The sequence below is a fragment of the Marmota monax genome, unplaced genomic scaffold, assembly GCF_021218885.2.
Source record: "Marmota monax isolate L192 unplaced genomic scaffold, Marmota_monax_Labrador192_F-V1.1 WCK01_AAM20220418_F8-fsc00368, whole genome shotgun sequence".
NCBI lineage: Eukaryota > Metazoa > Chordata > Mammalia > Rodentia > Sciuridae > Marmota > Marmota monax.
The window spans coordinates 788,894-815,124 of NW_026695118.1; the positions used below are offsets into that span (position 1 = coordinate 788,894).

The window sequence follows — 26,231 nt, forward strand, 5'->3', positions numbered from 1 at the left end:
GGGGCATTCGACCACTGAGCCACATCCCCAGCCCTATTTTGTAATTTATTTAGAGAGACAAGGTCTCAGTTGCTTAGCACCTCACCACTGCTAAGGCTGGCTTTGAACTCACAATCCTCCTATTTCAATCTCCTAAGCCACTATGATTATAGGCATGCACCACCATGCCCAGCTCATAGAAGAATTCTTAGTGACAGTAAACATATGGAAAGATTCTCAAATGCACTAGAAAGCAGAGATGCAAGTTGGAAATAAGTTTCACTTCTCATTTTTCACTTCTCAGACCAGCTAAAATTAACATGTCTGGTAACATGGGCTGGAGCTAAGGCTCAGTGGTAGAGCACTTGCCTACCATGTATGAGGCACTGGGTTCAATCTTTAGCACCACCTAAAAATGAATAAATAAGATAAAAATATTTTTCCCATCTACAACAAAAAATATTTTGTAAAAAATGCCAGGTAACTGAAATATTTATTAAATAGATAATATAAAATAATGTAAAATCAAGTGTGGAAAGATAGCCTTAAGCAGTGTTATTGGGATTGTAAAATGGGATTGGGTTAACACAAGAGTGTGTGTTAATGTGTGTCTTTGGGAGCCCTGGTGAGCACAAACCTAGCAGTTAGCCCCTTCATGCCTCTCAGAGAGGACAGGCCCTCTGTGCTCAGGGAAGCTGTGACCAGCGAGCCCCAGAGTATCCATCTTTCAGGGCTAGAATGAGAATGCTGGGGTGGCCTCCTATGGAATGCTCTGTGCCTGTTTTGTAGGATAGGGTGAGCATCATGCAGACAGATAGCCCCAGACACATAGCTGGGGAGAAGCATGGGAAGGAATAGGGCCACCGTCTGATGCTATAAATGAACACCCAAAGCCAAACACGAAACCACATTTAACTTCATAGACACGCCCATGTCACAACCTTGCAGAGGAAAGACCTGAAACCATGATAACCATTGTTATTGGTGAGGAGGGGACTGGTCTGAAAGAGAAGGTGATCAGATGATCAAGAGGGTCTTTTGACTCTTGATGTATTATTTGAAATTTTAACAACAAAAATATGTTCTCATATTGCTCATGTGAATACAATCATTGCTCTGTATTTGAGGAGAATCGGTTCCAGTCCCCCTAAATATACAAGTCCTCAGATGTTCCGTCCTTTGTGTAAGATGGCATAATATTAGCATACAACCTACACAATTCTCCTGTATATTTTTAAAGTTTTTTCCTTTGAGATGGGATCTGGCTGTGTTGTCCAGGCTAGTCTTGAACCCTAGGGCCCAAGTTATCTTCCTGCCTCAGCCTCCAAGTAGCTGGAACTACAGTTGTGTGCCACCAAGCCCTGCTAGTAGCTACTTTTCTTTACATGCTTCTTTCCCAGCCACATAGCTGGGGGTCATCTGTCTGCATGATATCCCACCCCACCCTTCGTAATACCACATTCCATAGGCGGCATCCCAGCTTGCTCATTCCAGCTCTGAGATGGGCACTCTGGGGCTTGTGGGTCATAGCTACCCTGAGAACAGAGGATCTGTTCTGGAAAGGTAAGAATTCTGATGAAGCAGCAGAGCTGGTGAAGGGAACTCAAAGAAGGGATGCTGCAATTGACGACAGGCTAAATTCCCTGGGCCAGTGAGACTTTGAGGGCCAGAGGGACTTGGGGGTGAGTAGAATAGGAAGTGTGATGTTGCAGAGAATTCACTAAGCTAGATAATTATCAAGAAGCTTGGGCTCTGGGGCCAGTGGTCGACAGAGAGTCACACCATGATAATTTCTCTGCTGGCTCTTATTTATTAGAGTTGGTCTAAGGTGGTCTCTTGCTGACCTGAGGTCATGACAAGTTCCCCTTAGGTCCTGCTGTGCTGTGGGGCACTGATGTGTGGACTCTGGAACATTACTTCATGAGCATTATCTGGGGTACCGTGCTCCCAAATCTTGCTGGTATGGTTGTAATGACTCCTCTGGACACATCACAATTTATTTCATTAATTCAGACTCCTTGATATTTAGGTCATGGGGACAGGCAACAAATTACATAAATTAGAGTGCAGCTACCTACTGGGGCACAGCTACCCTGTGGGAAGACCACAGGGCCTGAATGAGGACTTGGGTTCAATCTCCAGCAACATGAGAAAACAAAAACAAAAACAAAAAGCCAAAGATTAATTACTAGTTAACTATTAGGTAAGAATCTATCACTGAAACAGAAAGCATAAGTTTCCTCCTGCTCTGTGGAGCTCACAGTCTAGAAGGAAAACAGATATGAAGTATTTATTACAAAATACCACCTAATTACAGACATGTAGAGGACTGTGATGGAGAAGCCAGGGTGTTATCAGAGCAAGGGGCAGATGCAGAGTAAGGATCTGGCAGGGTTTTGCTGAGAAAATAAGGTCTAGACTAGAATAGCTAGCCCAACCTTGCCCCTCTTTGAATTACTGAGACTCAAATGCCAAACACTTGACCAGAAACCAGATAAAGAGAGGGTTTTAATCCTTCTAAGTCATCTATCCATTTATCTATCAGAATAACCATCCATCCATCTACACATCCATGCACCCTCCTACTTACCAGTCCTTCTCCTCCTTCTCCTTTTTCTCCTCCTTCCTCTCCTCCTTCCTCCTTGCCCACTCCCTGCAGGGAATACTGGGGATTTAACCACTGAGTCACATCCCCAGCCCTTTTTATTTTTTTATTTTGAGACAGAATTTTGCTAAGTTGCGTAGGGCCTCACTAAGTTGTCCAAGCTGACTTCCAATCTGTAATCCTCCTATCTCAGCCTCCCAAATTACTGGTATTACAGGTGGTGCCCACTGTGCCCAGGCCCTACTCATCTTTCTACCCACACACATCTGTATTCATCCAGGCAACCATCCGTCCACCCACCCAGCCAGCCATCTTCCATTCATCCACACTTGTATCACTCCCCTCCATGGTGGGTGAGCATGGGGTTCAACCCTGGCTCAGCCAAACTGCTCCTGGTACAGCCATCCCCCTTCCTGCCTGCAGTCACAATCACCCCCCACGATACAGAGGAGGACAGCCGCCTGCAGATGAATAAGATCCGGGCACAACTCATTGGGGCCTTCAAGGAGCAGATGGAGATGCGGCGCAGCCTGGTGGAGCTGGAAAACACCAACATCGAGCTGCACATGGACATGTCTCGCCACCTGCTGACCATCGCAGAGTGAGTGTGGCTGCCTGCTGTGTATCCTACACACCCTGCACTGTCTTTCCTGGGCAGAGGTCCCCGCCTGAGGTAGTGGGGACCACTGGTGGGAGCCCCATACATCCTCTCCTGCCTGTGTTGCCCCAGAAGGATATCAGCCAAGGTCAGTCTCCTTTGCCCATTCACCCCCTACTCTTCTGCTCCAGTGGCTAAGCAGAGCCAGGTAGGAGAAACTTCCAGACCCCTTTGTTCTCTCATAAGCTGTGATTCAGGGTCATCCCTGAGGGTTGGCAAGGATCAACACCATTTTTGGAAGAGTCCTAGAGAGCTATCAGCTTGCAGATGGTGTCACTTCTCCTGGGCCTCAGCTCTTTCTCCCATTGCACGCTTGCTCCCTGTCCATCCCTGCTGAGGGGAGAGTGACCACATTAGAGACTGACCATGACATCCATCATCTACCCTAGGACACAATTTGGGGGCAAAAGGGGCACTATTTACCATTACACTGGAACAAGAGGTATCCCCTCAACTGCCCTGGACAAACTAGGACACACAGCTACCCACTATGGGTCATTTAAAACAGCCCTGGGATTTAAACTCATTTCTTTCCTTTACCCTCTACTTCCAGTTCTACCCATATTTATTCTCCTTCCTTTCTGTTTCTTTTCTTTTTTTCAATGACACAAACATTACAAGACTTATATTAGAGGAATTCTAGATTTTAAAAACGTGCTCACAGTCTTGTCCCTCTCTGGCCAGATATCTTCTGCCCTGACTCCCTTTATCCCTCTTTCTTGCATAGTTTCCATGGGATCCTCCTGTTTAGATTTAATGTGGCACCTTGCACAGAGCCCTGAGTTGTCACAGTTATCATCACAGAGCCCCAGAACCTGCAGGCTGTCATCATCCAGCTTTTAAATTTTTTTTTTTTAGTTGCTGATGGATCTTTATTTTATTTATTCATTTATATGTGGTGCTGAGAATTGAATTCAGGGCCTCTCACATGCTAGGCAAGAATTCTACTTTTGAGCTACAACCCTAGCTCCATTATACAGCTTTATAGTGAGGAAACTGAGGCTCAGCAGGGGCACGTTTAAAGTCAAGGTGGCTGTAGGGAGTCCTGGGCAAGCAGGGAGGGAATCATATGTAGAGAAAAGATCATACAGAAGATCCAATTCTGCTCCATTTTCATGTCCACACCTGTGAGGTAGCCAGCTGGGTCCAAGAAAGGCTCTGGGACATGAGGCACCAGGACTCCCTGGCTTGCACTCTGTCCCCTCTGCCATGCTACAGCTGGGAACGGGAGAAGACCCACCACCACGTGCACAAGGACAAGGGTGACCCAGAGAAGGATGAGGAGCCTGCAGATGCTGATGTGGATGAGGGCGAGTCTGTGGAGCCGCACGAAGTGGTTCTGGCCAGAGAGGAAGTCGGCCTGCTTTTAGCTGAGCAGCGGAAAACTGCGGCCCTCAAGGTGAGGGAGAGAGACGCAGCATTTTCATGGTAACGGGGATGGTGCTTATGAACCAATGGATGGGTGGGCTCTTTGTGAACATGAGCTCATCCCATGGAATAAAGTCAATCACCATCATTTTAGAGATAAGAAACTGAGGTGCAGATATAAATTAAGTCAAGCATGATGGCGCACACCTGTACTCTCAGCAATTTGGGAGGCTGAGGCAGGAGGATTGAAAGTTTGAGGCTAGCAACTTAGTGAAACCCTATATCAAAATAAAAATAGAGGGGCTGGGAATGTGGCTCAAGCGGTGGCGCGCTCGCCTGCATGCGTGCGGCCCGGGTTCGATCCTCAGCACCACATACAAACAAAGATGTTGTGTCTGCCAATAACTAACTAACTAAATATTAAAATTCTCTCTTTAAAAAAATAAAAATAAAAAATAAATAAAAATAGAAGTGACTAGGGATGTTGCTCAGTGGTGCAAGCAGGAGAAAAAAAGATGTATTGAGTAAACTGAAGGAGCAGAGCTGGGACCTGACCTGGTCTGACCCAATGCCTTTGCCCCCTCCTGAGGAGTTTTGCTGCCCCAGGAAGTGAAGGGGGAGCTCAGGGCAGGAAGCCCGTGTGTGTGAAAGTGGGGCAGGAGTGGCAGTGTCTGCTCCACTGAGACTCTGCCCGCCTCGCCTTCTCTGGACACCCTGGAATGGCAAAGCTCGCTCATTCCCTTTGCAATAACCTCCATGCAGAGCGAACACTTTGTAGTTTGCAGAGTGATTCCATGGGCATCTGGCTCATTCCTCCCCTGATTCTGGTCTTGGGCATATCATGCAAGGACCAGGGGTACCATCAGAAGGAAGCCACATTCAAGTTCCTCTCCGGAGATGGAAGTCTTTTCACGTTTGAGCTGTTTATATAATAGCTGGTTATCTAATAGTCTCACTTCAGGAAAATTGCTGAACTGGTGCATATTGGAGATTCCTCAGAAGCATGTACTGTTGCAGCTCGTTAGTAAATGCTTGCAGGTATCTTCTCAGGCAGTGCAAAAAGTGTCTGATGACATCATGTTGTTACGAGCAGGTAGGATTTATTTCACTTAGAAGCTATGAACCAAACCAAGAACTTGATACTACCACATCTGACTGCAGCATGGGGATCGTGCAATTTCACTTCAAAATTCAAAGTTGGATTTCCTCCAACTTCTAAAAAATAAGAAAAATGGTTTCTGCCTGAGCCGCTAATATGCATCAACAAGAAAGCATGGCTTCAAGAACAAGCATGAGTATTGATATGCAATGGAGTCTGTAAATGATAAGTCTGTTACTTGACTACTTAGTTAACAGTTAATCAACTCAAATCAATGTTTTAAGTGTCGTTAATGACAGGCCCTAGGGACCTAAAGATGAACAAGACACATTCTATGATTTGTGCTCGCACCTAGTGGGAAGAGACAGCATGGCAGTTCAGTACAGCAGCATAGCAACAATGCAGGAACAGGGGCAAGTGAGGGAGGGGAGGGACTGTTAGTGTAGCCTGGGAGTCAGGGAGGTCTTCAGGAAAAGAGTAATGCCCAGTAGGAGGAGAGCAGCTGGGGAGCTGGGCCAACTCTTCCAATGTGGTCCCCTGTTGATCCCAATTAAGAAGGTGGCCAGATGCAGCTCCTCAGTGCTTTGGAAACTGTCATCTGACCCATTCCTGGGGACCTTGATTCTGGGCTCACCAGGTGGCTTGGCCCACATGTTACTCTCTGGGGGCCTGGATGGAATTGTGAGGTATGATGGTTACCCTCAGGCTACAGGATGCAGTGATGCCATCAAACGCTGGGCGTTGCTCTGAAGGTATTTTGTAGGCCTGGTTAGCATATGCACTCAGTTGACTCTAGTATATATACACACATGTGCATAGACATGTACACAACATATGTCTATATCTGTATGGGGCTTCTGTGGGTTCAGTTTCTCTGGAGAACTCTGACAGGGCTTCCAGCCCATTTCCTACAAGGGGGACAGCAGTCTGTGGGCGTATAGTGGAGGAGCCGGGCCTCAGCCCTTCCTGCTTCCTCTCATGTGCTGCTTGGTTTGGGAGACCCAGAACCTTGGCTGTGGACCATCCATCATACGACAGATGTAGGGCCTGCTCCACAGTGTGAAAGTGGGATTCTCTGTTTCCCATGGCAACACTTGGGCACATGGTGAGTGGTGAGCCCTGGTGCTATAGCTAAAACACAACGTGTCAATAGAAAACTTGAGGTTCAGTGGGGCTGACGGATCAAGAGATGACTGCCATTAAAAAGTTTGCTACTCGTGGTTCCCAAGAAGAGGGGCTTGCTGTGCCATGCAGGGCCACATGGGGGGCACCAGGGTGGGTTAAGAGGCAGGAAAAGCAACATGACCAAGGCCTTCACTGTGGTTTCTGCAGGAAGAAACAGTCAAGGAAGGCTAGTAAGGTTTAGGATTGACTGGCTAGAAAATTTGGGCCTAGGGGCTGTCCTAGTTGTCTAGTACGAGCTCTGGGGAGATTAGGGTAGGTGGAATGTAAACCAGGGTGTGAGAGTCCCACAGAGAGAACTCATGGATGAGTCATTTGCCTTGTCCAGAAGTTGGCGAGGCTGAGAGGGGCTGCCACTCCAGGATCAGTGAGGCCCCAGGTGTCAAAGTGTCAGAATGCAGAAAGTGGAGGACAGAAAGTCTAGGGGACAGTGGCACATCCTAGAGCCTACCACTGTGTGTCTCCTGAGCGTGATCAGTAGACCTTGGCACATAGGAATGAACGGCCATGGCTGGCAGGGTCCCATGTCCTCCCTGAGTCCTCAGTGTCTTCCTCAGGCCGGGCTGGAGCAACGCCTGGCCCATGCCAAGCAGAAAGCCTCACAGATGGAGAAGCTGCTGCCTGAGCAAGTCACCAGTGAGGACCAGCGGGAGGTGCTGAGGCTGCTGTGCAGGGCCCACGAGCTAGAGGTGGAGAACACGGAGCTGCAGGCCAACAGCCTGTACTGGAAGAACTTGCTGTGCCAGAAGGACTTTATGATCCAGCGCTACCACCAGCACCGGCTGCTCTGTGAGCAGGTCATCCAGGAGCAGCGGCAGCTGATGCAGGGTAGGCCACCTCTGGGGCGCGCTATTCATCATGGTTGTTTTCTGGAACCATGCCTGCTGTCACAAACCCCAGCAGTCCCCAGTGGCAGCAGAGCAGAGACAGCAGGCAGCTCCTCCCTTCCCCTCTGGGAGCCTGGCCACTGCCAACTCCCTGCGTGTGCTCTCTAGAGGTCTGTGCAAAGAGATAGCATTTGGATGGGGGTTTTACACCCACATGAGCATGTCACACACCCTTACCTTCTTTTTCATTGACTTCTTTTTTATTGAAACTGCCCTTTAAGGGGACAACGAACCGCCTTATCTGTAGAAATGCCTGCACTTTCTTAACCATCCAATTGAGATGTTTCTTCATATTGTGTTCTGATACCCACCCCTGTGTCTCCTCTTGTTCACATGGTTGTGCAAGTGTGTAGCATCCTGAGTGTGTGCAGATACCATAGTCATCTTGTCCCTGCAGTCAACACTCACTAAATTGCATAATAGTTTTCCTTTGGGGAGATATTACATGATTTTCTTTATTATGAGAAAAAGGCATGAATTATAACAGCATTAATGAATGTTCTGGAAAAGATAGCAAGTCCCCTATAACTCAACACCTTGCCTAGAAGCAGTGAAATTAATTTTGTCAGAGCTATAACCGTACTTTTTTTTCTTCTTCTTTTTTTTTTTTTTTTGCATTGCTAGGGATGGTACCCACGGCCTTGTGCCTGTTAGGCAAGCACTCTACCACTGAGTTACATCCCCAACACTTTTTTTTTTTTTTTTTTTGAGGCACGGTCTTGCTAAGTTACCCAGACTGACTTTAACTTGCAATCTTCCTGCCCAAGCCTCCAATGTCACTGGAATTACAGGTGTTCAACACCACACCTGGCAATTTCCTACTTTAACTTCGTTTTTCTTCATGATACTGGAGACTGAACCCAGTGGCATTCTACCACTGAGCTACACCCCCTGCTCTTTTTTTTTTTTTTAGTTGTAGCTGGACACAATATTTTTATTTTATTCATTTATTTACTTAATGTAGTGCTAAGAATCGAATCCAGTGCCTCACACACTCTAGGTAAATGCTCTACCACCGAGACATAACTCCAGCCCCCACTGCTCTTTTTATTTTCTCTTTTAAATTGTGAGATAGGGTCTCATAAAATTTCCCAGACTGGCCTTGAACTTGAGATCCTCCTGCTTTAGCCTCCTACGTAGCTGGGGTCACAGGCATGCACTGCTGCACCCTGAACATCATAAACTTTTTATGACTGAGTCATATTCCATGTGTGGATTAACCATTATGTTCACCATTCATCTGTTTATGGGAAATGGGGTTGGGTCTGTCTTTTGGCTATTGTGAATAAAATTTGTGTTTGAGTTTTTCTTTGAGACATGTTTTTAATTCTTTTGGGTAGATCCCTAAGAGTGGTCTTTTAACATTTTTTTTTTCTTTTTTGTGGTGCTGGGGATTAAACCCAAGGCCTTGTGTTTGCAAAGCAAGCACTCTACCAATTGAACTAAATTCCAAGCCCTGGCCCTTTAACTTTTTTTTTTTATTCTTTTTTTAGTTGTAGATGGACACAATACTTTTTTTATTTATTCATTTTTATGTGATGCTGAGAATCGAACCTGGTGCCTCACACAGGCTAGGCAAGCAATCTACCACTGAGCCACATCCCTAGCCCCAGGTCCTTTAATTTTTAACTTAAGTTTTATTTGTACTTTAGAATTGTTAATAACAGGGCTGGGGTTGTGGCTCAGTGGTAGAGCGTTTGCCTAGCACATTCGAGTCTCAGCATCACATAAAAGTTAATACACCAAAATAAAGGTACTCTGTCCATCTACAACTAAAAGTATTTTTAAGAATTGTTAATAACACTATTTTATGACTGAAAGGCAATATATGAACATAATAGAAAAATTTTAAACTTGTATTGGTGGTGTAGCTCAGTGGTGGAGCACTTCCTCCACACGTAAGATCCTGGGTTCAATATCCAGCACTGCAAAGACAAGAACAATTTTTTTTTTAAGTAGACAGAAGCAAAGACAATGTAACAGAAAAGCCTCTTCTATCAGATTGGAGTGTTTGCCTTCAAATTTCCGGTACACAATACTGTCTTGTAACAAGTAGTGGACATTTTGCCTGGTTCTAGGGGTTGTCCTTCCTCATTTTAATCCTGCTTTCCTGGCTCCCTCAGACAGTGGTATCCAGGTTCCGGAGTCTCTGGACAAGCAGTACCGGCTGTACTCCCAGGAGCGGAGCGAGGGCACACTAGACCGCCTGCTGCTGCTGCACTCAGTGATGTCTGGCTCCCTCCAGGTGAGTCCTGCTTGCCAGTCATCCCCCACCACCCCCGCCCCAGGCTCAGGCCATAGTCAGCCTCTCCCATCCGTGGCACTGGGGCCTGTTTGTGCCAGGCCCTATGAAACAGAAGAGAAAATTTGGAAATACCAGTAGACCAACTGCCTAGTGCCAGAGCAATAGGGTGGAGGACAGGCAGAGCCACAGGCTGGGGATTCAGGCAGGTTTCAGGATGAGGCCAGCCCTCCCTGGGCTCTGATGGACATGGCTTGGCCAGAGATAGTGGAGGAGGTCCACTCACAGGACCAGGCCACTCTGTTCTGTCTCCTAGGACCTCTCTAATCCTTAGCTATTACCAGGATTTCTGCCAGTGGCAAAGCCCAACAGGGATTCCTGAGTTTCCTTGAGCAGAGGGCCTTATTGCCTTGATGACCTAGAGAAGTGTCCTCTGGGACCCGTGGCGAGATCTCAAGAGTTAGGTCTTTCTTTGCTCTGGGTGTCTTGTCAGGATAGGCTTGGTGAGCTTGCAGGGGAGAGGGCTTTGAGGTAGCCTCTGCATTGGCTATTGAGCATGAATGCTGTCATACCTGATCTTCGCATGCCATAAAGGAGGCCTGATGTCCCCAGACCATAGACCCTGGACTTAACTCTCCAGAGGAAAGAAAGAAGAAACTTCTAGACCTTAGCCGGGGTGGGCGATGCATGGCATGAGGAAGGCTCAGCCAAAGCACTCCCTACCCCACCCCCTTCTCCTGCTCAGGCTCTGGCAGTACACTGTCTGTGCTTTCCAATGGAGAGCAGGATGAGTCAGGGTGCTGGGCTGCTCTTCTGGGTCTGTGGGCTCAGTTACCTCTTGCATATCTGCTTCCTGTTTGAGAAAAGCCTCTACTCTGCCCTGCTTCCCCATCCTTTCCAGACATCTGTCTCACTTTGGTTTTTGTCTTTTGTTTTTAATAAACTTTCTCTTTTAGAGAAGTTTTGGGTTCATAGCAAAGTGGAACAGAAAGCACAGAGTTCCCATCTCCCCCACCCCTACACGAACCTCCATTACCCATATCCCACACAGCACCACAGTGGTCCATTGCTACAATTAGTGGACATGCCAACACATTATTATCACCAGAGGCATAGTTTACTGTAGAATTCATTTGTAGTGTCATGCTGTAGGTTTGGACACTTAGAAGGCAAGTACCTGCCACGGTATTGTCGTCCAGCAGTCTCCCTGCCATGAGCATCGTCTATGCTCCCTTGCTCATCCTTCCCTCCCCACCAGATCCTGGCAACCACCAATGTTTTGGTTGTTTGCCTCTGACTTTTTGCCTTTTCCAAAACTATATGGTTGGAGTCATACAACAGATTTTTCAGAGTGAATGCTTTTACTTAGTAACAGGGATTTAATGTTTCCTCCATGTGTTTTCATGCTTTGATCACTTTTTTTAAGTGTTAAGTAACTATCCATCAATCATCTGGCTGTTCCAAAGTTTGTTTTTCCATTTGCCTGCTGAGGGACATCTTGGTTGCTTTTAAATTTTGGCAATTATGAAAAGAGTTGCTATAAATATCCATGTGCAGGTTTTGTGCAGATGTAAGTTTCTAATGCCTTTGGGTAAATCCCAAGTAGCATGATTGCTGGACCATGTGGCAAGAGTAAGTTTACTTCTGTAAGAAGCTGACAAACTGGGCTGGGGATGTAGCTCAGTGGCAGAGGACTTGCTTTGCAAGTGGAATGCCCTGGGTTTAACTTTCAGTACTACAAAAACAAAAAAAGAAAGTGATAAACTGTCCTCCAGAGTGGCCATAGAATTTTGCATTCCTTAGTAAGGACCATGAGCTCCTCTTGTTTGTGTCCTGCCTAAGCCCCTGTTGTCTCCTAAGTGGTGGGGTGACAGGAGCATCTTCTGCAATGCTTTTCTACACTCATGTCCTTTTCTGGTCTGTAACCCAACTCAGGATCCATTTTTCCTTTAGCAGTCATGTCTCCCTAGTCTCCCTCAGTCTGGGATGGCTCCTTAGTCTTTCTCCTTCTCCCAGGTCTGACACTTGAAGACTGTTCCTCCATTAATTTGTAGAATGTCCCTGTTCTGTGTTGGCCTGGTGTCTTTCCATGAGTAGATTGATTGAGCTAATTCTCATGATGATGCATTTTGGCAAGAATGCCACAGCAGCAAAGTCTCTTTTGAGTCCCTGCTTTCAATTCTTTTGGGTATAGACCCAGAACTGGAATTTCCAGGTCACATAATAAGTCTGTTTAACTTTTTGCAGGCCTATAGACTTTTAGGGTTTCTCACATAGGTGTCTCCTTGCATACCACTGTTGCTCAGGGTGGAAGTGGTGGGATGATCCCTGGGGATTTGACATGGGAGATCTCCTTGGTGGGGGCAGGAGTTAAGGAGTCCACTGACCGTGTTAAGTGTTAAGTAACTATCCATCAATCATCTGGCTGTTCCAAAGTTTGTTTTTCCATTTGCCTGCTGAGGGACATCTTGGTCGCTTTTAAATTTTGGCAACTATGAAAAGAGTTGCTATAAATATCCATTTGCAGGTTTTGTGCAGATGACTGGCCTCCCACTGCATGGCAATGGCAGGGAGGACATGGACCTTCCCATGTCCCTCAGAAACCCTCTGCTTGATAACATGGCTTTCTCACATCCCCGCCGACCTCACTTAGCAACTGTCTGGTCCTAGGATGGCTCCATTCTGCATATCTCACCCATGCCGGAGGAGCCCAGCCGAGACCAGCCTGAGGACAGGAAAGACTTCCCGTGGGGCCCCCAAGTTGAGCTGCCCTCAATGCCACTGGAGAGAGACAGGTAGGTGAGATCCAGCCTGGTGGATACCAAGGCCATGAATCCCAGGCTCTTGTTTGGCAGGTGGCCTGAGGCTGATCTCAGAGCCAGTGCTTCCTCTTTCCTGGAGTGTCCAGCTTCTGTTGCTTGAGAGATCCTTGTAAAAATAACAAATTGCCCTAGGAGATGACCACTGAATGGCGTAACTATGAGGTTAAACATTTAAATAAAATAAATAAAAACATCAGGACACTTTACCCCTAGATACAGTAATGTACAGTTCCCTCTAAAACCACAATGTAAATAATTATTCTCAACAAAATTAGTGATGCTTTTGAACATCATTTCATATCTTGCCTATTGTCAGATTTCTCCAAATTTTACCCCAAACGCCTCTGCAGCTGGTTTATTCAAACCAGGAGGCCGTGAAGGTTCAATAGAAAGCCCAGGTCTACCTTTGTCACCTTTGGGCAATGAAAATCCCAGGGCTCCAGGCAGAGGTGGCCTGGTTCCTTCAGTATATGGGCATATGCAAGCATGTTGGTGTGGCAGTGTGCGCTCTGCATGTGCACATTTGTGCATTTGTGAGTGCATGAAGTTGTTTGAGTTCACAAGCTTCATATGCACACAAGTGTACACACACATTCATCCATGTGAGCACACACATGTGTTTGTGTGCAAATGTTAGTGTGCCTGTGTACATGGGAACATGTGTGTCTGTAGGTGATGTGTGCATGTTTGGGGAAACAGTAAGAGGACAATCCCTCTCTTTCCCATCTTGATGATCATGGCTGACACTCTATAACAAAAGCAGGTTAACAGGAGACAAGCATAACCAAATTATTTATTTATTTATTTAGTGGTATTGGAGACTGAACCTAAAGCCTCAAGCAAGTGCTCTACCATTGAGCAATACTTTTCAGTCCTTTTTTTAAATTAAATTTTTTATTCTTTTTTTTTAGTTGTAGATGGACACAATATCTTTATTTGTGTATTTTTATGTGTTGCTGAGGATCAAACCCAGTGCCTCACACATGCAAGGCAAGCACTCTGCCACTGAGCCACAACCCCAGCCCCTTATTTTTTTATTTTTTAATGGTAATTTTTATTGATGCATTATAATTATATATAATATTGGGATTCATTTTTACTTATTTGTACAAGCACACAGCATAATTTAATCCCCTCTCCATCCCTTTCAAAATTTTAAGTCACCCAGACTGGCCTGAACTTACAATTCTCCTGCCTGAGCCTCCCACGTCACTGGGATTATAGGTGTGTGCCACTGTGCCCAGCCAGCATAACAAATTTACTTGATCATAGTCTTATGTAATACTGGAGGCTTCAGAATGAAGACCCAAAGACCCAGGGTGAACTCCCCATTTTTATGCTCAGGTCTGAAGAGGCAGGGACAGCCATGTAGAAACATGATTGGAAAAGAAGTGTGTGAGTTGATGGTAGTGAACTTGGGGGTGGCCCAGCCAGGCCTGTCTGTGCAGGCTCTTTGGGCCACTCTGCAGCATTCCTTCTGTAATAAGGGCCTGATGATCTGCAGTTAAGCCAGGCAGGTCAGAAGAATTTCTTTATTGCGGGAGTATTGGGGGTAGGGGAGTTAGAGTAGCATTCTTATGTTTCATGGCTGGTTTGGGGACCCATCTTGGAGAAGAAGAATTCTGGTTTCTATGGCTTGCCTTGAGGAAAGAATGGTGGCAGAAGACGGGAAGGCCTCAGAGGCCTCCACATAAAGTGTCATTTTTTTTATCCCCAATGTGTGTCACGTGTGCACACATGTGCCTGTATCTGTGTCATGAAGGTGCATTGGGTTCGTGTGCACATGTGTATGTATGTGTATGCAAACACAGTGCCCTGGGTCCCGGTCCAGGCTACACACCTCTCTACTCCCCTGTGTCCTGCTGTCTTCCTGTCCTTAGCCCACACCTGGCATGAACTTGGTCCTTGGCCCACTGAATAAGCTCTGAGAACAGCTCAGAGGAGTGAGAGGAGGGGCTTCCCCTCCCTTCCCCAGAGCCAGACCTGGGAGCAGCCAGGACTGTGGTGAGTCTGGGCTGAGCTCCCTCCGAGCTGTGCACAGGAGCACAGTGAAGTGTCCAATGTGCGCAGGAGTGAGTGTGCAGCTGGAATGCCAGCTGTGTTGGAAGTCAGGCCCTGCCAGCCCTGAACCTCACCTTTCACACCAGGAAGCCACCCGGAACCTCAGAGCCCCGGGGTTCATTTGTGGGTGTGGTCGCTATCTCCTTGGCTAAGTGACTAAAATCAATCTCTAACCTTCTCCCCTCACTGGAAGTCCACTGGCCCAAAGTCCCAAACTTTCTGGCCACAAGTTTGGTAGCCAGGCTTACCAGGAGCCAGCTTATCAGAGTGACCAAGACCTCCCTGTCATTAGCGACAAGGGAGTGGTCTATGAAGGTCTGTGCAGGATCAAGAGGGGCCCAGCGGGCAGATATCTTCACTGTGCCTCACCTGTCCTGAGGTGGGTGGGTCTTCTGCTCACTTTTTTATTGTCTTAACCGCTTGCCCATTGGGTGGTGTGTTCTTGGACGGAGTGTGGGACAGGGCCTAGTCTGCCAAGGACGGTGCGCGCCTGGTCCTAGGGATAGGCATGGCTACAATAGGTGACCAGTGCATAATGTCAGGTGAATGAGCTCAGCTTGGCTCCTACCACAGAAGCCTGGCCACAGCCACCACTGTGCCCTGGTGCATGACACCACCACTCTGCCCCCATGTGTGGGCCACAGCCTTGCGGCCAGAGAAGAAGCCGAGGCTCAGGCTCAGGCTGGTCCCTGGATGTATCAGAGGGCACAATGGTCCTACTTGTGCCTCCACTTCATCCACAGTGATGGTAACAAGTCATCAAAAGCCACGCCATTGAAAAAGCCAGGAAAGCAAGACTGTCTCCTCCCTCCGCCGTCCCTCCGAGTGCTGCTGACTCCTCCCATCCATGAGGTCGGTGTGCGGTGCTCAGTGGGGCCTGGACTGTGCAGAGGCTCCTCACTCCCCAGCAGACCCTCACACTCTCAACCAGAGCTGCACAGGGCCAGGGGCGAATGGGTGGGGCATCCAGAGGGAGGGCCATCCATCCTCCTGCAACCATCAGGATGGTAGCCTGCACGACAGTAGAGGTTAGCCTGTGACAGTGTCCTGAGGCTGCTTCAGGTCCAGCATCAAACACAGGGCTACATCCTCTCGAGTTCCGAAGGCTGAGAGTCCAAGGTAAGTGTCTGGTAGGCCGTGCTCCCGCCCAGGCCCCGGAGGAGGAGCCTTCCTGCCTGGTGGCTCCTGGTGGTTCCTGGCTGCAGCCACACAGCCCCATCTCCCCAACGTCTTCCTGTGGCTCTGCCTTTCCCTTCCTGTAAGGACTGCAGTCCCTGGATTACAGCCCATCCTGAATCCAGGATGCCCTCCTCTAGAGAGCCTTAACTAAGAACACCCACAGAGATCCTAGTTCTGCATAAGGTCCCCCCAGGTCCTGAGCAGATGTGAACTGGGGGCATCCTGTCACCCTAGTGCTGGCTGCTCCCACTTGGCGATGAGGCCATCTTTCTCCTCAGCTTACAAAGTAAGAAAATGAGACACAGGTACTGGAAGTAACTGGCTCTTCCCCCTGCGGCTGGCTGTGGTGGCTCTGCAGGATCTTCCTTTGCTCATAGTAGGTTGGGGTGATGAAAAGGATTACAAGAATGAAGGAGTTAAAAGCATCAATGTGCTCCTGTGTCCTCCCAACTTGCTTTTTAGCTTTCCTGGGGTGTGGGCACTTTGGGGCTCAGGAACCAGCCAGATCTGGGCTCAAATTGCACTGTATCCTTTGCTAGCTTTGTGACCTCAGACAAGTTACTGCACGTCTCTGTGCTGTTTCTTCACCTGTAAAATGGTGAACGTAAGGGTCTTATTGTGGTGCCAAGTTCAAGAAAAAGCAGTCTAACAACTCAGGGAGCAGTGCCTCTCCTTTCCCTGTGTGTCTCTTGAGGAAGGCTGACCAGGCCCACTCCTCGCCCACCCCTTGCCCTGACATACTTGGTGCCTCCTCGTTCTCACTGCCCTCTTATTCCTATTTTTGAGCCTCTCTCTATATGGCTTGAATTTTCTTTCTTCTCTCCCATTTTCTCTGCTTCTCTTTATTGTGTAGACCAGCCTAACTTTGCTCCCAGAAAGCAACAAGTCTCCTCTTTCTCTAGGGGTTGGGGAGGGGCGGACAGTGAGAGACAGAATGGCAAATATGAGACTCTTGCAGGGGGTGGGCTTGGTGAAGGAGAATCCCTGCAAGTCAGGGATTTGGTCTTTTCCCACGAGCAATTACGTAAAAGCTATTAGTGCTCGTTATGACTACGAACAGAATGAATGAGCAGGCTCCGACACATCCCACTGCTGCCCGCTATGGTGAGGACGCCCCATCCCCTGACGCCACGGGGCGCTGCAGGGCCGCTCTGCAGTGCAGAAGTGCTGGGGAACTCCTGCCTGGAGAACTCTTGGTCAGTGACCCTGGGAGCCCCTCCCTGTGGTGGCAGGACCCCACACCTGAGTGCCAGTCTTACTCCGGGGTGTCCCACACATTCAGCACAATCACCAGAGTGGCACTGTCTGGTCACACACCCTCCTTAACCATGTTACTCCCCAGTATCTTTCCCCCTTATAAACTACCTACCTGGAGTCATTGTCTCCAGGTCTGCTCTGGGATAGTAGTGACACTTGGGGACAACAGTCCCATCTAGGGCCTCTGACCACTCTGTGGGTATTGCCTTCCTACAGAAGCCAAGCTCCCTGAATATGAAGAGCCTGCTGTCCAAGGTGTACCCCCCAGCTGGGGTGGAGCTGGGCACCCTGTGGCCAACAGGGGAGGCTGGCAGCCTAGCCCTGAGCACCCAGGTGCTCAAGGAGATGGCCCTGGGCACCAAAAGCATTGCCCTCATTGCAGCCAGCCGACGCTCCAAAGCACAGGATTGGGAGGGCAACAGCAGGCGCTCCTCCCGCCACCTCCTAGAGGAGGCAACCCTGGATTCCAGAGACCTGAAGCCCAGCACCACCCCTGACCCCACCCTGGCAGATAGGAGCTGGCCCCATGCCAGCCCACGCAGGGACCATTCCATGGAAAGGAAGTCCAGGAGGAAACGCTCACCCTCGCTTACCTGGAGCGTGCATTCGGTAGGTGCTAGGGCACTGGAGGAGGACAGGAGGGCAGGTCAGGGACACTGAGTCATGGTTGACACGGGAGGCCCCAGTTCCTCACCTGTCCCTCAGCAGTTTCAAGCTCATATGTGATCTTGAATCACATGTGTCCATGTTCTATTCGAGAGAGAGATTGAGACTTATTACCAGGAACTGGCTCAGGTGATCATGGAGGCTGGAAAGTCCCCAAATCTGTAGGCTGAGTCAGCAGCTGGAAGCCCCAGAGAGTCAGTCTGAATTCAAGGCTAAGGGTGGGAAAAAGTCAATGGCCCAGCTGGAGGAACTATCTCTTATTTGGGGAAGGGCCTGCCTTGTGTTCTGCTGAGGTCTTCACGTGATCAGAGGTGGCCCACCACATTAGGAGGGCCATCTGCTTTTCTCATCCAGATGTTACGCTCACCCAGAAGCACTCTTCCAGACACCCCCAGAATAATGTTTAGCCAAGTATCTGAGCACTCCGTGGCCCAGACAGGTTGACGCACATAACTGACCACTGCCCTGGGTTTAGACGAAAATTCCCACTGCTAGAGGACTTTATAAGGGGAAAGGGGGACTCACTGTTAGAAAAGGGTCATTTATTCATTCAGTGGGGACTGAGGAGATTAGTAGGAATTCTGCACATTTTGTACCTAGAGGCTCACAACAGTCTGTCACACGGCAGCTGTTTAATCAGTGCTCCCCTTGCCATCCTGTCCCTTCAGCACCCATTCCTCACTCCACACCACACCTGTTGTGTGACCTTTCCTGCAGGAGAAACTTCAGCCCCACTCTGTGGAGCACCTGGTGGACAGCCAGCTGCCCCCAGCGCACCTTCAGCAGTCAAAGTCGCCAGGAAAAAGCTTTCTCCCTGCTGTCCCCGTGGCCTCCAAGATAAAACCCAGCCTCAGTTTCCACACAGGTATGGCATCCAAGGCAGAAAACAGCATGTCAGTTTTTTCTGTATCCTATGACACTGTCCCTCCTTCCACATGAGCATCTTAGAAAGTATGAAAGGCTGCCCCGTGATCAGCTGTCCCGGTGAGCTGGGGCCACTGGCTTCCTGAAGATGGGGCCGTGGGCTCGCCTTGAGCCTGCCGACTCTCCAGATGGCGATTGAGATTGGGTGTAGTCCCCAACTCTATGTGCCTGTGCTCCTGTCCTAAAGGCCAGTTAGTGAGGTCAGAGGGTGGCTCTTTGGGTGTTATGATAAAAACAGTTAACTTTATTTTGCTACGTAGATCAAAATTATACATGAGAAGAACCATTTATGAACCCTACCACCCAGAAGTAGTCACCAAGAATAGTATCCTGTCTCTGCCATTGATGTGAATAGCCCCTCCCCTTACAGGAAGTCAGGGCTATGTGTGATTCATCACCACCGCAAACGTGGTGACCTGCAGCAGAGGTCAAGACCAAGTATTTGAGAATACAGTACAAGTTTGGTGGTACCATGACTCATGACCAATGGCTTAGTTCTATATTTTTGTTTACTGATTTATTTTTGCAGCATTAGAGATTGAACCCAAGGGGGCTCTACCATGAGGTGTATCCCCAGCCCTTTTTGATTTTTGAGACAGGATCTTGCTAAAGTTGGAGACTGGTCTTGAACTTGTGATCCTCCTACCTCAGCTCCCCAAGTCACTGGAACCACAAGTGTGCCCTACTGTACCCAGCTAGTTCTGTATTTTAAAAAATGCTATATTTTGCTAGGGGCAGCGGTGCATGCCTGAGGCAGGAAGATGGCAAGTTTGAGACAGAAGAGACTGTCTCAAAATAAAAAATAAGAAGGGTTGAGGATGTGATTCAAAGTGTCAACCCACAGAAGACTGTAAGGAAGTAGAGCAAGCTCCTCCTCACCAAGGTGGCTGGGAGCACCAGCTGACCCGGGGGTTACATGATGGTGCCCATTTACTGAGCACACACTGCACCAGGCACTATGCTATGCACCCTTCAGGATGCATCTTTATCCTCATAATAGTCCTGTGAGGTAAGGAATGGCCCCCTCTATGTTATATGATGAGTAAACTGAGGCACAGAGATGTTGAGGAGTTTGCTCAAGTCCACACAGCTGGGAGTGGCAGAGTTGGGACTTGAAACCAGGTGAACTGGCTCCAGATTGCTAGTTCATGACCACAGTTCCATGTCCTTTTGTTTTTACTTTATAAAAGTGTGGTCTCTGGATCAGAGGGTGTGCACATTGGGGGGTTATGGATGGTATTTCAAGGACAGTGGAAGCAGACATTGCCAGGTTTACTGTCCACCTTGCCACAGACATGCAGCTTGGCACTTCAGAAGTGTTTGATTCTGATGACAAAATTGACAGAATGAAGTCATCAGCAGTGTGTGTGTGTGTGTGTGTGTGTGTGTGTATGTGTGTTTGGTATCAGGGATTAAATTCAAAGGCACTTAACTATGAGCCACATCGTCAGTTCCCCCCTTTTAAAAATATTTTTAGTATTTATTTTAAACAAGGATGGAAAGAAAATATTTTAAGTGACACAATGAACTTAATCCATGGAAAAAGTATACATAGTTGATATTAGAATATACATATCTTTGGGATTTTTTAATTCTTTTAGTCATGTATCACAGTAGAATCTATTTTGATATGTTTATACAAGCATGAAATGTATCGATATTCTAATTAGGATTCCAGTTCTTAGGGATGTACATAATGGTGAGATTCACTGTGGTGTATTCATATAGGTACATAAGAAAGTTATGTCCAATTTGTTCCTCTGTTTCTCCTACTCCTATCCCTCTTCCTTCCGGTCATTCCCCTTTATCTAATACACTGAACTTGTATTCTTCCTCTACACATTTTTATATACAACTAATTGTTTCTGTAAAAAACAGGTAATGAGGGCTGGGATTGTGGCTCAGTGGTAGAGCACTCATCTAGCACAGGCGGGACCCGGGTTCGATCCTCAGCACCACATAAAACTAAAGGCATTGTGTTGTGTCCTCTACACCTAAAAAATAAATATTAAAAAAACAGGTAATGAATTATATATAAAACTGATACCAAATTGTGGGGGGAAAACTATCAAGCTATTTTTACCCAGCTTTAGGTGAGTCAAAGATTTTAATAGAAACCACCATGTCACATGATCATGTCTTTGGGCATGAGCAGGTGCCGCAGTCCGGCTGCAGCAAAATAACCTGGGGGTGACGAGGAACTTGTGTAGATTGATACAGCAGGAGTGGAAGCCATTTATTGTAGGACAATAGAGGTATTTATACATTCCACACAGCTTATTAATTAGCATAAACTAGATACAGCAGTCAACCAATAAGGAATCTCCACACTTAATGGCTCGCTGGCGTTACTTCACAAACCACTCCCTTTGGCAAAATGCCAGGCGCCATCCTGACTTGTTTACAGACTCTAACAAGCAGGAGCAGAATGAGCATGCTCAGAGGATGCTTTCCTGTTTCCATTATGTAAGCTATGCATAGTGAAGAATAGGACCGGGAGAAGCCAAGTCCTCTTCATTCTCACCTTCTATGAGCCCAAACTCTCCCATCATGTATCTCTATGTCTATGTCAGACCCCCAATTCAAGCAAAATGCAGATTGTTAAATCCATAATCAAACCACCAAAGAAAGTAGACGAAATTTATACAGAATTGTTTCCCTGATGAGTTTAGATGTTTTTCATGTTTCTTAACATATTTTTGCATACCTGGGCTTGTGGATGCAACTTAGGAACCAAGTTCACCTTTTTATTTTTTATTTTGAGACAAGGTCTTGCCAAGTTGCTTAGGGTCTCATTAAGTTGCTGAGGTTGGCTTGAACTTGAGATCCTCCTGCCTCTGCCTCCTGAGCCTCTGGGATTACAGGCATGAGCCTCCATGCCCAGCTTGTAGTACCATTCCCCACCCTCCAAACTTGAAACACTTTTAAAAACAAAATGTTCTTTATGGGATTTTCTGTTTTCAGGAGTAGCCCCCTTCCCATTATATGCTCTTAAAACAATGAAAAGTCACAGAGAACACAGAGTGGCCTAGAGTGGGAGCTGGGAGTCAGGGATGGGGCTGGCCTTCCCCAGCACTCCCAGCTGACAGGCAGTACACAGTGCCAGGCTCCAGTCATGCCAGGGGGTGTCCATGATAGCCCCTTCCTGGATCAGGGACTTAAAAATGCCTGTGCAATTATGTGTAACGGCTCAGCCTGGTGGGTGGGTATTCATATCTCCTCTAGAAATGAGCCTGTGGGGATGTGTTTGTTTGTGATCAAAAATTACATTTTCTTTCCCCAACAGACTATTGTGAAATTTTTAAACATAGACAGGAGCTGAGACAATAATTACAATAATCTCCATGTACCCACCACCCAACTTGTTTCTTCTCTCTCTATACTTTTGTTTGTTTGTTGTTTGATTTCCTGGGGATGTCTCAAGAAAACCCAAGATCGTGCCATTTTATTTCATTTCAAGAGCTCCCTGACAATAGAGCTTTCCGTGTGATAGATAGAAGAACAAAGAGCTGTTCCCTAAGATCATCTCATGCTATCTGCGTACAAAAGAAGACCAACTTTGCAGATAAGCAAGAGTAGTCTGCACTGGCCCTCTCAGTGGGCAGGAAGGGGCTGCTTCTCCAGGATCAGGCCGAATTCCTGCTGTCCTCCCCAGGAAGTGGCTCGATGCCCTTCTCAGTGGTGCCAACACAGTCTCTGTGGGGCCAGGGTTCTCAGCTCTACAGCTGTGGGGTTCTGTGATCAAAAAGTTAAGAGCTGGATGGTCCTTCAAGATCTGTAGCCCAGCTGGTTCAGGTGGGTAAACTGAGGCCTGGAGAGTAGAAGTGACATCTGTAGGGTCACATCAGGTATTGATGGCATGGTTAAGATTGGTGCCAGTGCTGCTCTCTCCACCTGGCTGCCGTGCTTCAAGAAAGAATGTACTTGTGTTTTCTGGTGTACAGAAAGGGCTGGCAGGAGGTGGGGCAGACCAGGTATCCCTTCTTGGCAGGGGCCAGACAGCTCTTCACTGCACATAGGTCCCCTGGGGAGCTGGAAGATCACAGATGTACAGTGTTTGCAGAAGGCTGGGCTCCCAGATGGCATCTTGGCCCAATGAGTTTCGAGAGCTGAGTGAGACAAGGAGGAAGAGTGTAGAACAACGCGACTTGGGCTTGGACACTCAGGGGGCTTCTCTGTAGGGTGATGTTGGGCAGAGACCTGAGGAAGTGGGAACCCAACTGGATGGAAGGGAGAGATGCCCTTCTCTCCCCACAGCCCACCCCCTGGCTTCCTTTTTAATTTGAGTATGTGCAATAAACCCAGCGAGTCCTCTTCTCTGCCATGTAACCACCAGCCAAGAGCAAGAGGGGATGGAGAAGGAAACACAGTTGCTGATGGGAAGAGACAAGAACCAAAAGCTGGGCTGGGGAGACTTCTTGAAGGACAGAGTGCAGGGGTTCACATAGAAAAACAATCCCTGGGGAAGTCCCAAGGAGGGGTTAGGCACAGAGCCTGACGTGGGGTGACTTCTTGGTATGTGTTGTCCATTCTTCAGTTTGATTTCCAGGAATCACTGGGTAGTGCTAATAATGATATCGTCCTGTCTTTGTTCAGATGAGAACACACTCCACGTGCCTGAAGTCAGCTTCACCTTCCCCAGCGCCATGTGGCAGAGCAGCACAGGCCCAAGCAGGCCACCCCTCCTGCCCAGGGACATCCGAGGTCAGTGTCTGCTTCCTCCCCACCATGCAGTCCTGTAGCTCCCACCCCACTGGCTACCAGGATTCTCCTGTCCCCTCCATGGGGAGAAGTAAGGGCAGGAGGGTCGTTGTGCACAACTCAGTCCACTCTTGCCATACCGCCTCTGTGTAGGCCCTATAATTGTCCTTGTTTGCAGGACTCTGGTGTTCACAGAAGATAGAGACTTGACTGAAGGTCACTAGGGAGTGAGAGGAGAGCCAGCATTTGAACTTGGGCTTTTTGTCTGCAAAGCTCAGTTGTTCTGCTGGTAGAGAAGAGACAGCTGGATCTGGCCTGGCCCCAGCAGCTCTCCCATCCCTGATGCTGTACTTCACTTGCCTCTCACACATTTGCCCAGCTTCAAATGAACTGTAGGCCACAGCCCCAGATCGGCCAGGAAGGCTGGAGGAAGGCTGATGGCAGAGGAGGGTTAGAGTTGGGCTGAAAAGGGGAAGGCGGGGCAGCACCTCTGATGGGGCGCAGGGGCTGGAGTTGGAGAACCACATCAGGTGAGTCAGCATGTGGCAGTAAGCTGGGGTGTGCACTCAGGACAGGAGATGGGACTCTCAGGGCTGAGTCTTGGTGATGTGGAGCCAGACATCTGGAGGTTGGAGAGATACTTGGGAAGGACGTAGGTACCTGGTTGGTAGGTGGGAGTCTAACTAAGCCTATTTCCTATGCCCTGTGTATAGACCCATCCAATTCTTTTAAAGAACTTTTATTATTTCTTGTATCTTCAGACACATACAGATAATAGCTTAATTTATAGTGTAGAACTGCCCTTCCCGGTAGAAGTATGAGGTGAGCCACATATATAATTGCAAATGTTCTCATAGGTACAGGTGAAACCAATAATGTGTTTTATTTACCTCAATGTATAATCAATGTAAAAGTAATAATGAGAAAGTTCACATTCTTTATTTTGGTGCTAAGTCCTCTGAAGTCCATGTGAGTTTTGCACGTACAGCACATCTCAATTTTGCATTTTGGGTGCTAAGTAGCTGCATGTGGCCAGTGGCTGCTATATTAGAGAGCACATTCCACAGAAAGCTCTCTCTGGTATCATTGACACCATTTTGTCACTCCCTGAATCACCTTGCAACCAAACCATCAGGAAGGATAGGTTCAATTATTAATGGGCTTATGGACCACTTGGGACCATCTGGGCCCATGCAGGAGGTTCATTCTTCTGTTTGATCTTAGTACCTGCTGCGGCACCTTTAACCCATTCCTCGTGTCACTGATTAAGAACTTGTCATTATGCCATTCTTTAAGGATTCTTGGCTCTCAATGGTGTTTAGCAGTGGGACAGAACTCCTAAGCCAGAGCATGCTGAGTTTTAACAGTGTGTCTCTAAATGTGAGGGATGAAGAAGGGTCCATAAACATCACCTTTCCTAATTGCATCTGGCCAGAGCTGCTGAGTGCACCCCCATGAGGAGACTGTGGCTCTGGGAGGGTCCTGAGAATGCTGGAGCAGCCAAGACCACAGTACCTGGAGGGTTTGGGAGAAAGTCCCAGAGGGCTCAGGGGTGGATCTGCCTGGGGAGTGAGGAAGGGCCCTGTGGGTCGAGCTGCCTGGGGAAGTGGCTTAGGTCATGGTGAGGCACCACACCAGCAGGTGCCCAGGCTCTTACAGGAGCAGAGAAGAGGGGCCATTCCATGTGGTGGGCCCCCCCAGCTTGGGGTGCTTGCTTCATTTGAGTTTGCCTGGACTGCAAGCTGAAGTCTCCCCATTCATGCAGGGTCTACAGAGAGTGGAGGGCCACACCACAGCCCGCTGCCCCCCAGCAACCCCCGGAAGCTCCAGGGTGGCAGTGCCAAGAGGCCAAGAAGACTCAAATAGATGGTGGAGCCAGAGCCTCACACAGGGAGGCCAGAGGAGCTTGGCCTTAACCCAAAGTTGGATTGGAGAAAAGAGGGCCCTCGCTGAACACTTTGGGGATAGCTCCTACTCTAGATTCAGGGGCTACCTCACCTTCCAAACGAGGGCTGCCTGTGGAGTACCAGGGCCCTGACTGTGGACCCTTCCCAGAGGTCCCTGGCCTTTCTTGGGTGGCCACAGTTGCAGATGCTGTTCCTGGGACCACGCCACATCCTATTGTTGTCTCTGGGAGGACCTGTGTCTCAGAGCACTCTGGTCACTGCACACCACTCAGCCCAGGATGAAGAGGATGCCCAAGCAGCCACTGGTAGGTCATGGGGAAGAATCTGTCCCATCCCCACAAACTTCAGCCAACCTGCAGAGTGGACCTGGTCTCTCCCAGGTGTGCAGGCTATCAGAAGCACGATAACTTAGAGGAAAGCTGTACCCCAAACCCTCATAAATGGGAACCTATATTAAGGTGAAGGCCTAAGGGGTTTATGAGTTTTAGTAATTTTTTCATCAGAAAAGCACACAGAAAGCTTGAGCGCCATCCTATGGATACACGGTCGTGGCATCCTCTGATCATGTTTGGCACTTTCTTTCTCAAATCCACACCTTCACCCCTCGCACTCTGGGACTCCTGTGTGGAGGCTGTGGGGGTCAGAGCCACCTCCCTGGTGGTGGGAGCCACTTCTTGTTGGCCAGCTTCCTTAA

General features: G+C 48.2%; 1 protein-coding gene across 1 annotated transcript in view; it reads left to right on the forward strand.

The window, feature by feature from the left end:
- The window catches only part of LOC124081817 (kinesin-like protein KIF19), a 45,610-nt gene extending 20,084 nt beyond the window's left edge, over window positions 1-25,526 (forward strand). Inside the window, exons 11-20 of the mRNA XM_046428179.2 lie at window positions 3,008-3,185; window positions 4,461-4,641; window positions 7,449-7,719; window positions 9,902-10,023; window positions 12,691-12,815; window positions 15,647-15,755; window positions 17,556-17,948; window positions 18,726-18,870; window positions 23,526-23,633; window positions 25,396-25,526. Of these exons, the coding sequence (XP_046284135.1) occupies window positions 3,008-3,185; window positions 4,461-4,641; window positions 7,449-7,719; window positions 9,902-10,023; window positions 12,691-12,815; window positions 15,647-15,755; window positions 17,556-17,948; window positions 18,726-18,870; window positions 23,526-23,633; window positions 25,396-25,496 (1,733 nt within the window). The 3' untranslated portion in view covers window positions 25,497-25,526. The remainder of the gene's footprint in view (window positions 1-3,007; window positions 3,186-4,460; window positions 4,642-7,448; window positions 7,720-9,901; window positions 10,024-12,690; window positions 12,816-15,646; window positions 15,756-17,555; window positions 17,949-18,725; window positions 18,871-23,525; window positions 23,634-25,395) is intronic.
- The last annotated feature ends 705 nt before the right edge of the window (window positions 25,527-26,231 follow it).